This window comes from Grammomys surdaster, unplaced genomic scaffold, assembly GCF_004785775.1.
Source record: "Grammomys surdaster isolate TR1022 unplaced genomic scaffold, NIH_TR_1.0 309, whole genome shotgun sequence".
NCBI lineage: Eukaryota > Metazoa > Chordata > Mammalia > Rodentia > Muridae > Grammomys > Grammomys surdaster.
Window position 1 is genome coordinate 1813340 of NW_021604728.1, and position 13162 is coordinate 1826501.

Sequence of the window (13162 nt, forward strand, 5' to 3'; positions counted from 1 at the left end):
TCAGGAAGGCCTTGTCTCTAGATTTTTTTAAAAGTCTTTCTTGATTGATGCTCCCTGTTCCACCTGTACACAGTAAGCTCCCAGCACACTTGGCTGAACCTTTACAACTCAAAAGAACCTATGTATTGCATTCCACCTGCAGGTGAATCTCCATTTCATCTCGTTCTTTCTGCACCGACTGAAGATGCCCCTCGAGCTCTGCCATCTGCTGGTGAACCAGGGACATATCCTTCTGCAGTCGTGAGTGCTCTACTTCCACAGTCTTCTTCTCTCCATGCAGCTTGATTAGCTCCTGCCTCAGTTCCTTCATCTCTGAGTCTAGCCGTTTTTTGGTGGCTTTCAGCTCATTGATGAGTTGATCTTTGGAAGCAGCGTCTCGCCGGTATGCCTCTACCATCACCTTCAGGACAAGACACAAGTAATAAGCCAGTGACAGTCAGTACCTTACTCAGGGAATAAGGATGCCTTATAAGAATGTCTGCCAACAATTCAAGGCATAATCCTCTTCTCACCCACATTCTAGGAACCCAGGGCTTAGAGGACTAGAGGAGAATGCTTTAACCACTAAACTACATCTCCAGCTCTTGGGTATAACTTTAACAAAACAATACATTAATGAAATCTGATACTACCCATTGAGAAACACCAATGATAATGGCATGTCTGGATTTCTGTCATACAATGTGACTACAAACAATGGCCCCAAATCTGAACATTGCGTGAGGCATCTCATTATCTTCTGGGATCCTTGTATCTTCTGGGTGATCTCACAAGGACTTATCTCCCTTTGGTTGGGGTTCTTGGGATTCTGAAAGTTAATCCTTTGTGTATCTCAATAATAAAATGAAACACTACTTATAAACAAGCTTTGAAGGATCTTCCTCTCTTAGAACAAAACATTCAACTGACAGCTGGCAACAAACTAAGGAATCAGAGCCATTCCTCCAACAGAAGACAAGGGCTTCAAAGTACAAAACTTAGGACATGGACCTTTTTGGTACAAACAACATTTGTTTTAATGTTGGATTATAGTGTAAGCTTTTCACACTCTATACAGCAAACACAACCAGTATACACTGACAAAAAAAACCAAAACAACCCCCCCGCCGGGGGAAAACCGGGTAGGGCTTAGGAGTGATAATGACAAGGCATCCTCGCAGGGTACCACAATGGTAGGTACAACACTCAGTCACTGAGGATCATAGATTCTACCTTAGGGGAGAAAGGGCATGATGCCTCACTGTCTGCAATGTGGTGACAACTTAGAATAAGTACACATTTTAAAAGGATAAGACTCAGATGCTTCCCTGTTTCTTATTTTGTTCTACTGCAACAAACAGACTACTCAGCCATATGCCCAATACTTACCTTTTGTTGAAGAAACTGCTCCTTTACTTTCTGCATCTGTTTTCTCAACGTGGCTGTCTCTTGCTGCAAGTGCTCCACCTAGGAAAGGTTTGCAGAAGAGTAGGTTGAAGTGGAAACCAAAGGATGCTTGATGAAGGAGAGCACTGGTTTGGTTTGCTCCACCTTGCTATTTTTTGCTAATGATACACATGAATTGGTTTGCTTTACATAGGGTTGTTGAGCTCAATTTGTGGGAATGCTGACATTGAGAGAAGTTCACCCCAAAACTGCTCATGAGGTTCCTACAGCAGTTTGCCACTTCCACGGCCTCATCCTCAGGCAGGTTGGCCTGAGGTTCCTTCAGGCCAGCCCACAGTTCCTTCAGGACTGAACGACATCTGCTGGTTTGTGCCTGGTATGGGCCTGCCAAAAGGACTGGTCTGTAGCTGCTGAGTTGTATTTAGTGTTTGCTACAGGACTGAACTACTGCCAAACAAGATAGACTGGACCCCCAAAGAACTACTGCTGAACAGGTCCACTTCCCCCGTATCCTAATAACTTTTCTCTCCCACTACCTCTGGTGGGTGGTGGGCTAGAGAACAGGTTGAACCTTTATTAAAAGTAGGTTGCAAAAAATTTATGCCCACAGTGGGTAGTCTGACAGATCTAGGTCTGTGCCCATTGGCATTTGTTAAGAGCCAGCACCATCCAGAGCACAGAAGGTGGCTTTCAATCAGACAGATGCTGACAGCTCAAAGGCTGATTAGGAAGGACACTCGACCAGCATCTTTCTTCCTTGCCACTTAAAAGTACAAAGACAAGGGGAAAGGCAGTGGAGCTGAAACAAAGGATGAGGCAGGAAATGCTCTGGAATAGACAGATGGAAGCCCTTTCTGGAATAGCCAAAGAGGAAATCTAAGTTTTATGGGCAACACATCTGGCTACAGCTTCTCAGTTCTCTCTGTTCTCGTAGCAGGAAAGCAGCCAGACATTACATAAAGGAATGAACGGAGTTCTGATCCAATGAATCTCTCAACTTACAACACCCCACATCTTTGTGAGTTAACCTATGCCAGAGACCAGTCCAGCCATACTATCTGGAAGCTTGTAGACACTGACATCTCAGGCCCCAGACCACCTAAGCTTTGCACACGAAGAGCCCCAGGGACTCAGGAATATATGATGTATGTGAAAGGCAACAGAGAAAAAGCTTGCTGCTGGTTTGTTATTGCATATGAGAGAAAGAAAGATGGAGAGATTCTGGGGACTGAACCCTGGTACAATGAGGCAAGTGTGCTACCACTAAGTCACATCCCACGCCCAATAAAAAATGCTTTTGAACAAGCCACACAAACCCATCAGGACTCTTATAGCATTCTGCATGGTACATGTCCATGATATATGAGAGATAATCACTCACATTATATTCTTTAATTATTACATTCTGAAGTGGCAGTGAAATCATGCTCACCTGACAGCAGTTAAGAGCGTCATCTGAGATGTAAGGCAGTTGGAGCACCAATTTGCACATGATGCCTCAGAGATTTGAAGACCTTGTTGAGTACCAAGGTTTTCTATATTAAAATTACTCTTCTTCAAAGACCAAAACATGTTCTACACAAGTCCAGTGGTAACTTGACACAGAAAGAAAAACAGCAGCCATTTTTCCTACAATCTGGAGACTGTTCTCAGATTCTCCTTCAGAATCTGGACAAGGGATTAAAGGTTCTGGCTCTTCTAGACATGTGTTCCATTCCCTCCTGTACATCGGGAGGTCACCTTTGTCACTTGCACACCAGGCCACATCACAATTCCACCAAAGAAATTAAAATATGAACTAAGCAAAGCCTTGTCTGGACAGCACTTTCTTAGAGACCCTTGAGAACATGTGCCCATCCTAACCAGCCATGTGGGACAGGCAGCATCTGGGCAGGGGAGAGGTTGAGAGATGGATTTCCCTGTAAGGGTCTCATGCCCTCAAGTCAGGAAAGAAGGTTTCAGAGCTCGAGACAACATGTAGGAGACCCTCACTCCATTATGCTGTTCCATTTTTAAGGAAATCATAATACAGCACAGTAAAATCTCAACATGAAGAATACTGTCCAGTGTCAGCTGGGGTCCCTCTTACCACACTAACAAAGACCTCTGACAACTCCCCCTAAATTAATGTCTCCAAGAAAAACAGGCTATGATTCCTCATCCTTTGTCATTAGAGGGCAGGATACTTAGAACCATTCCAAAACTAACTTCACTTCCTGAGCATCTTTCTTTACTAAATACTTTTTATACATCTATTTGTTTCTAGCACTAGCACAGAGGTGCTTCCCATATGTAGTCAGCCTGCTGAGCTGGACTTTACATACCAGGACACTGTGTGTTAACAGGAGGGACCTACCATGAGCGATTGAGCCCACTCTGACTACCATGTCACATGAATGCCTGTGCACACGCGCGCACGCGCACGCGCACGCGCACACATGCGCACACACACACACACACACACAAACACACACACACTGGTTTCCCAGTATATGGTTCCTCCATACCCAGAGACGACAGGTTTCAGCTTAAGAACACTTCCGAGGATCACTCACATTTGCATCAGAACACATCCCAGAAAAGATCAATGGGTGGTCAGTCCTTCAGAAAACATCTAAGCTAGTGTTACCTGGTTGGACTTGACAGCCAAATCTTGTCTCAATTGTTCCAAAAGTCCTGATGTCTCCTCAGTATCTTCTTCCAAACGCTGTGCTCCTCTGTCAAGTTCCTCCTTGTCACTCCTGGCCGATTGCAGAGCCACTTCCAAGACAATCTTCTCATTCTGTAAGAAGTGAATTGCATCCTCCCTGGAGTCAGCCTCTCTCTGCAGCTCCTCCAGCCTTGCTTGTAGCTCATCATAACGTGTATGTAAGTCATCAAGGGACTGCCCTTTGGCCTGCAGAGCCTCCTGCGTCGATGTAAGCTGCTTCATCACGTCTAGGTGCTCCTGCTGAAGTGCTGCAAGCTGCTGATCTCGCTGGAACAATGTTAACTTCACCTGGAATAAGTAATAAACTTAACATGCTGCCTTCTACCCTGGTACAAGAATTTATATATTTTTGATGTTAGAATTTAAGTAATTTTGATGATTCACTTAAGGGCCTTTTTTATGTAAAATTTTAGAGTAGAAGGCATGCACACAAAGAAGCAAACCCACGATCATGCTGGCAACAGAACAATCTGATAGTGACTATCAAATATATACAACAGATAGCCCAAAACAAACCTGAACTTCTGAACCGCCTAATGCTAGAGAATACACACAGAGCATGTATGAATGGCACTTGGACACGCGTACCAGGCTGGGCCCCACCATTACTTGCCTGTTCCAACTGTTGTTCCAGGGATGCTGCTGCATCTGCCACTTTCTGTAACTGCTCCCGTTCACCTTCAAATTCTTCCAGCCTCCTTTGGAGGTCCTCCTCCACCATTGTCTTCGCCTCCCGAATCTGTACAAATGCTGCCTCCTGATCCAACATGTCAGCCTGAATAAGAAAACAGTGTTTCTTTTAAAAATTTATCTTCTGTGTATGTGTGTCTTTACTGCATGTATGTATGGTAGGTACCACATGCATGCTTAGTGGTCTGCTGAAGCCTGAGAGAGTTGGATCTCCTGGAACTCGAGTTAAGAAGGTTGTAGCTACATACGGGTGCTGGATATTCAACCTGGGTTCTTTAAAAGAACAGCAATTGCTCTTAACCACTGAGTCATCTCTCCAGCCCTATTTCTTAAAAAGCAGAAAAACTTGATCATCAATAACAAACTTCAAGTCTCATCCTTTACAGAGAAACCCACTGCTATGCAAGAAGTCTCTATTCATATCTCCATCCTGTCTATGAACTGCAACCTGACAGGCTCAGTCAGTGGATGGTACCTATGGACTTAAACAAGGTAGAGGCTTCCTCAGGACTCTTATCCCAGACGACCTAGGCTCATCCCAAGAGAGAACAAGCCAAACAACCCTCCTGGCTACACAAAAAGCTGAGGTAGAGGGAGGAGCACTTGAGAAAATTAAGCTGGATATATAGTTCAGCTATGGAAAGTGCTTTTGCCTGACATGCATGAAGGCTTGGAAAGTACTGTATAAAATTGCATATGGTGATACATACTTGGGATAGTACTGGGTATATGCCATCACATCCAACTTTGGTACATTTCTTACAGGAAATAATTTATATATCAAAACTGTTTCTAGTTCTTTTTTTGGTTTTTTTTTTTTTTGGTTTTTCGAGACAGGGTTTCTCTGTGTAGCCCGGGCTGTCCTGGAACTCACTCTGTAGACCAGGCTGGCCTCGAACTCAGAAATCCTCCTGCCTCTGCCTCCCAAGTGCTGGGATTAAAGGCGTGCGCCACCACCGCCCGGCCTGTTTCTAGTTCTTAACAGAGCCTTTACTCATTACATCTCTCAACATAATTCTCTTCCATTATCTGAGCCAGATGGTTGTGTGCTCCATATGACAAAAGTATAGGGAGAAAGATGAGAATATGGGAAATCAGGAAAGCCTTAGGAAAGCTGAATTCTTATGTAATTATCTATGAAAGACCAGGGTCAAAACTGGCCCAGGCCCAGGCACACAGTTCACAATCAGTACTGACTAGATTATATGTATGTATGTATGTATGTATGTATATATATATATACTTTTTATATTTAGTTTATGTCTGTGTGTGCGTGTGCATGTGAGCACATGTTTGCAGGCACACATGCCATGTGCTCACATGCCATAGTGCCAATGTTGAGGTCAGAGGATAACTTGCGGAAGTTAATTTTTTCTTCCACCATGGAATTAAACTTAAGTCAACAGATATGGCAGCAAACAAATTTACCATCCTTCCAGTCTTTGACTAGCTAGATGTTTTACATTTTTGTTTTGTTTTTCTTTTTTGCTTTCTGTAACAAGGATATTAAGCAAGTAATACTATCTATTTTATAAAAAAAAAATAAAGACTCTAGCAAGGGGCTAGGGATAGAACGCAGGTAGTAGAATGACTGCTTAACTCATAAAGCTCTAGTTTTGATCCCCATAGCACATTAAAATGAGTACTGTGGGACATGTATACAATTACAACACTTAGGAGATAAGAGGCAGGAGGTTAAGAGTTTAGGGTTATCCTAGGCTATACAGAGTCTGAAGCCAGCCTGGGCCACACAGACCTGTTCTGAAAAGCAAGATGAAAAGAAAGTCTCAAGAGTAGTTAAGAAATCATCCAGGGCAGTGGTTTTTCAACCTGGGGAATGCATGTCAGATATTTACACCATGATTCATAACAGTAGCAAAATAGTTATCAAGTAGCAAAAAATTAATTTTATGGTTGCGGATCATCACAACATAAGGAACTGTATTAAAAGGTCGTAGCATTAGAAAGGCTGAGAACTACTGACCTAGGTGTTAGAGAATAGGATTTAGATCCAAGCCAAATACAGTTCATTTCCCATCATCATCTAGAGATGATCTGTAGAAATAGCAGTCAATAATGAAAATCCCTTCAGAAGAGCACTGTGTACCGGAGGACTGAAGCAGGCTGAATGCTTGCAAAAAAATACAAACCCCGGTTATCACTGGTCCTGGAAATACTGTCTATCATACAAACATACTTAGTACTCTTTCTCTCCATTCACTCTTAGGTTAGCTCTGTCCCAAGAGTGCAACAGCAAGGACACTCAAGCCAGACAAGAGGTATGTACTGGCTGGTTTTGTGTGAACTTGATACAAGCTGGAGTTATCACACAGAAAGGAGCTTCAGTTGAGAAAATGCCTTCATGAGACCCAGTTGTAAGGCATTTTCTCAATTAGTGATCAAGGGTGGGAAGGCCCATTGTGGGTGGTGCCATCCCTGGGCTGGTAGTCCTGGGTTCTATAAGAAAGCAAGCTGAGCAAGCCAGGAAAAACAAGGCAGTAAGTAACATCCCTCCATGGCCTCTGCATCAGCTCTTGCTTCCCGATAGGCTTGAGTTCCAGTCCTGACTTCCTTTGGTGATCAAAAGCAATGTGGAAGTGTGAGCTGACTAAACCCTTTCCTCCCCAACTTGCTTCTTGGTCATGATGTTTTGAGCAGAATAGAAACCCTGAGTAAGACAAGGTAGAATTCCAAAATGCTGAATAACTACACTACATGTTGCTCAAATGGATTCTGTGTGTGTGGTACTTATATGTTTTTGTGGTGCATACACGTAAGTGTGTGGCAACACCCACTCACGTATGTGTATATATAAGCCTAAGGAAAATATTGTGTGTCTGTTTCTCTTTCATTCCATCATACTACCTTGAAGCAATGTTTCTCGCTGAATTAGAAGCTTGCCATTTTGTCTAGACTAGCTAGCCAGCAAGCTCACAGGATCCTAGTCTCAACCTCCCACAAAAGCTGGGGCTACAGGCACACACAGTGATGTCTGACTTTCATGTAACTCATGTCCTCGTGCTGGCACAGCAAGCGCTCTTACCCACTAAGCCATGTTTGTAGCTGCAAAAGGATCTTTTGAAATATTAAATAATTTGGAAAAGTATACATATTCAGAAGATATATTTATGTTTACCTGGGGGTATTTTAATTATGTCTGTGTATGTTTTACACTTGCCAGCAAGAACCAGAATGGGATAAAAAGTATCACTCCACCACCACCACCACAGTCCTCACCTCAATGCTCTGGAGCTGAACAGCTATGCGCTCCTTTTCCTTGATGGATCTATGCTGAGTTTCTGTCAGCTGATGTGACAGGGACACATTCTCAAGCTTCAGGTGCTCCAAAAGGCCCGCTTGGGTCATCTGTCCAACCTTCAAAGAAAAACCGAGGAGGCAAAAAAGAACTTAAAATCAAGTGTGGCCTAGCTTATCCCTAGTCACTAAGATGTTCTCTCCTTTTTAACAGTGGCTACTCACTGAACTTCTCAATGTCACCTACTGCAGGGAAAGCTCCTGCCCTTCTGTCTTCCACCCCAGGACTCACCTACACAAATCTTCTGCCAACCTACCTTGGTTTTTTTTTTGTTTTTGTTTTTTGTTTGTTTGTTTGGTTGGTTTTTCGAGACAGGGTTTCCCTGTATAGCCCGGGCTGTCCTGGAACTCACTCTGTAGACCAGACTGGCCTCAAACTCAGAGATCCGCCTGCCTCTGCCTCCCAAGTGCTGGGATTAAAGGCATGCGCCACCACCGCCCGGCGCCAACCTACCTTGAACTTGAGCCATGTGGGTTCTGTATGGGGAAGGGGACTGTCCACCAAATCAGGCCTTCACACCTGAGAATGTGTAGTTTGGACATGACCTACACTGGAGTTCCAACTTAACATCCACCTATAAACTAATAACCAGATCCCACTGGATCCCAACCAGTTCCAGAGACAATCAGGACCTAATTTAACTCACAGTGTCTTCAAGAAAGGGAGCCCAGCATCACAGCCCCGAAGGGATGAGAGGCAGCAGAGAGATGCAAGATACGAAAACAATCAGGTACAGCAGGTCTGTGGCAAGATCTCCCCCAACTCATGGATAACCCTAGCAGACCTTCTGACAAATTCAAGGTGGGCCTCAGAGCTAGAGCAGCTGCACAGAGAAAGGGAGGGCAGCACACAGCAACTGCAGAGGTTGTGATTAAAGAGGATTGTCCTGCGTTTTCTTTTCTTTTTTCTTTTTTTCCTTTTTGTTTTTTTGTTTTGTTTTGAGACAGGGTTTCTCTGTGTAGCCTTGTAAGTCCTGGAACTCACTCTGTAGACCAAGCTGGCCTCGAACTCAGAAATTCGCCTGCCTCTGCCTCCCAAGTGCTGGGATTAAAGGCGTGCGCCACCACTGCCCGGCTGTCCTGCGTTTTCTACCCCACTGAATAACCCTGACAACAGAAAGCAGTAGTAGTCTGGGACAGAAACAGCATGAAGAACCCTAGTTACATTATGAGGTGAAAAAAACAAAATAAAAAGCAGAAGTTTCTTAGATTGCTACTCTCCTTGATTATTCTTATCTTCCAATTTCCTCACTAACACATGAATCCAACTTCTTTGAATATTTCACACCTAAAGAGCATAGCAATTTATATGTCTTTTTGTTTTTGTTTGAAACAGTGTTTCTCTGTGTAGCTCTGGCTATCTTAGAACTGGCTTTGCAGACTAGGTTGGCCTCAGAACTCACAGAGCTCCACCTGCCTCTGCACTCCAATTGCTGGGATTAGTGACACATTTCCATACCTGGCTAAGCTACATTAAGGGATGACAGAAAGTGCTTTTTGTTATCTTCAATCATTATAGCCAGTCAGGTCCTGACCTTCAGAGTAGAGTATATTCAGAAACTTACCTATTTTTCTTGCATGTCTCAAAGGCATGCTGCCTAAGTAAAGCTACCAGATAGGCTTCACACTGAAGTGTTACTACTGGCTAAAGGATACATAAACCAACAGATGTCTTCACATATGCAAATTCAAAGGCTAGCTTGTTTAGCTTCTACTAATAAAATAGGGAAGAGGAAAATGTCCCTTACAGAACCTGAAAGCAATAGTTCACATAGGAAATAACTGTTGGCCAAGGCCAAGCAGCCAGAGAAACATCAAACTCTGAGAGGGACTACCTGCCAAATTCTTTGTCATACAAGAACATCACAAGAAGGAGATTCAGAGCACAGAGGAAAGAGCCTCAAAGTCCATGAAATGTGGTTCTGAGTGGTGGGGTCAAAGAAAGATTTATCCTTTGATGGAAAGGAAGTCATGAGAAGCTCTCGAAGAGGATAATGTTGGCTGGAAAGTAATCAGCAAATGCTAAACAAAAACATATCCATGATATCTAAAACCACAAACACTTTTTACCACCATTCTACTAGCGATAACGTGTGATCTTCTTGTTTTAGCCTCTGGAGTTTTTGATGCTATCACACCTCTGCAATGAAGGAGAAGCATGTCCCATAGCCCTGCAATGCAGGGGAACTGTGTCCCACAGCCCTGAAGGAAGTTTCCGGCACTGTACCTGGATGTGGGCCATCTCTCCTTGCAGCCTGACCCTGGCCTCCTGGGCCAAAGCAAGCTGCTGTTGGTACCACTGCCGGGCATGCTGGAGAGAAGTGATTTCAGCCTGTGATGCTTGCAGTTTGCTGGTCAGTGTTGTGCGTTCCAGCTGTACTTGCTGGAGCTGGCTCTGAAGTGCTGTCATCTGCTGCCGCAGGTCATGCACTGGAAGTAAGCAAGCACAGCCAACTCAGACTAACCAGCACCAACCAAAAAGCCACAGCTGGGATCGTTTGACCTAAAGTTGAAGTGTACAGAGAGAAGCAGTACCGTTTATGCTGGTTTTGCACAGTGGTCATGTTCTATGAAGTTACCACAAAAACAGTAGTGGTAAACAGAGAATCACTGCTCCCAGACAGAAAGGGGGTTCCTATGAGTCCCTAGTCACAACGGCTCTATTAACTGATGAAAGTATCTGTTCATTTACCTGTGATTTAGTTTAGACACACCTTAATATCTGCCTAATTATTAATATATTATCTATTAATTATTCATCTACCTATCTATTTTTTTCTTTTTTTTTCATCTACCTATCTATTATCTTAATTATTATGAATGACTATAAAGCCCATGGCCGGCAGCTCTATGTGAGCCAGCTATAATGCCTTGGGAAAGTTTCTGTAAGGAATTGTCTTCTCTATAAAATTTCTTAGAGCATCCTCACATACAGAATATCAGTATTCAGAGTCATTTTAAATAGCAATTACCCCTCGATACAATCCGTAACTGGACTTGTAGCACTAAACAGATACAAAAAGGACACACATTAACAACCTGAGCTGAGGGCAAGACTCAGGGTACAAGTGATCAAAGTACTGCCTTTTTCTACAGAGGTAGAAGAACACACATCAAGTAATTCAAATATTTAGCTAATATCATGGCCATATCCATGAATAATCATAAAAGTGCTTGAGTAAAGCAGGAATTACAAAAAATTACTCTGGGAAGAAATTCCAGTTACGGAATCTGCAATCACCAAAACCCAACCATGTGTCCCAGAAACTGCCATGTCACCATGGCTCTCATCTTTGGGAACCCAGTGACAACAATTTGCCATAAAGAAACAGCACTAGCATCATATGGTTTGATTCTGCAGTAACACCTTCTAGTTGGTCATTTGATCATCTCAGCATGAGCAGGGTGGGAGGAAAGTAAGAAGGACAGACAAAGAAGTCAGTCATCAACTAGTATTCTGGAGACATTTTCCTTCATTTCTTTATGTGGTCACAAGGATTGCTAAATTGTCCAGGCCACAAAATTTTAATTCCTTTGTCTTAAGTCTTCAAAGTAGCTGGGACTAAAGTTACATGCCACTAAACCTTGTTTAAGTATTTTAAACGAGAGGAGGCAGGGGTTTGGGGGCTGACAGACAGACAAGTGACAGACAGAGACAGAGAGGGATGACCGGTCTGCTGGATAGTTTTATGTCAGTCTGACACAAGCTAAAGTCATCTGAGAAGTAGAACTTCAATTAAGAAAATGCTTCAGTAAGATCAGGTTCTAGGTAAGCCTGCAGGGCATTTTCTTAACTAGTGACTGAACTGGGAGGGCCCACCATTCAAGGTCACTACCCCAGAGCTAGTGGTCTTGGGTTGTATAAAAAAATCAGATGCCAAATAAACCCTTTTCTCCCCAAGTTGCTTTGGTCATGATATTTCATCACAGCAACAGTGACCCTAACTAGGACAACCAGGTATTAGTGGCACAAGCTTGTTAGCTTACCACTTGGGAGATGGGAGGCAAAAGGATCCAATGTTCAAGGTCATCCTCAGCCACATAGCAAGTTCAAGGCCAGTCTAACCTACATAAGACCCTGTCTCAAAAAGAAATAAAAGTAAGACTGTTTAAGAGAGTTCACAATCCCTTCTTTGCAGTGCTTCAATTCCAAAGTAATGAGAAGTTAGAAAGGAACAAAATGAACCCATTTAGAAATTTTCAGATTTTTTTCCTCTAACGAACTAAGTACCATAAAATGCTCAAAGACTGAAAAGTAGCAATTTAAGGGACTGTTTTGATGCGCTAGTCTTGGGGTGGCAGCTCATCACTTTTGTTCTTAAGGTCATCATAGCCTCACAGCCCCAGCTGAAATACAAAGCCTGCGAACATCGCTCTCCACTACACTGGACAAAAGCCTCACTTAAGAAGCCTTTGTTTTTCTTTATCATGAGGCCTTCAATATCCCAACCCCACTGCCTCCTCTCTTTCCAACTTAATTCAAACAACATTGTTAGTATCAGTTGGCATCAAGGTTTGGATCAGATGAAGACTGAAAGCAGAGTATCTTTATGAATGACTTGTAGGTTAGCCCCTAAGGGCTCATACCAACACGATGAACAAAGGGTTACTAATCAATAACATAGGCATTGCTCTTAAATATTTTAGACAGCATCTGAAATTAGTATGAATAAATGTTGTAGTAAGAATTTTGGTTTCTAATAAAAACACAGAAATAGGAATGTGCTTTCCTTTTAATCCCAGGTGCGGGGATGTGGGGCTGTTTCAGATTGTCCACAGCAGCTGACTATGATTTGCCTCATGCTCTAGTAGGAACGTGATTTTGCCAGCTGCAGATAGTTTCTGCAATTGTGTACTGCCTCAAATTTTGGGGATTTTTTCAGAAGGTGTATAGGTGCTAGGGCCCCAAGAAGCAGGGTTGGTTGGGTGATTGTTGTTTGCTGGTTGTAGTTTGTCAAGCAGTTATGTGCAAAGAAGAAACAAGAAGAAACTAGATATCCTGATGTCGAAGATCAAACTTGCCCCAAGGAACTCAATGCCCCAATAGCAGAAAGTAGTCTT

General features: G+C 43.1%; 1 protein-coding gene across 1 annotated transcript in view; it reads right to left on the reverse strand.

Annotated features, from left to right (window-relative positions):
* Positions 1-13162, reverse strand: part of Golga3 (golgin A3) — a 47217-nt gene that overhangs the window by 17077 nt on the left and 16978 nt on the right. Inside the window, exons 6-12 of the mRNA XM_028777415.1 lie at positions 12441-12574; positions 10329-10531; positions 8024-8161; positions 4710-4871; positions 4016-4384; positions 1369-1446; positions 137-400 (exon numbers count right to left, since the gene is read on the reverse strand). Of these exons, the coding sequence (XP_028633248.1) occupies positions 137-400; positions 1369-1446; positions 4016-4384; positions 4710-4871; positions 8024-8161; positions 10329-10531; positions 12441-12574 (1348 nt within the window). The remainder of the gene's footprint in view (positions 1-136; positions 401-1368; positions 1447-4015; positions 4385-4709; positions 4872-8023; positions 8162-10328; positions 10532-12440; positions 12575-13162) is intronic.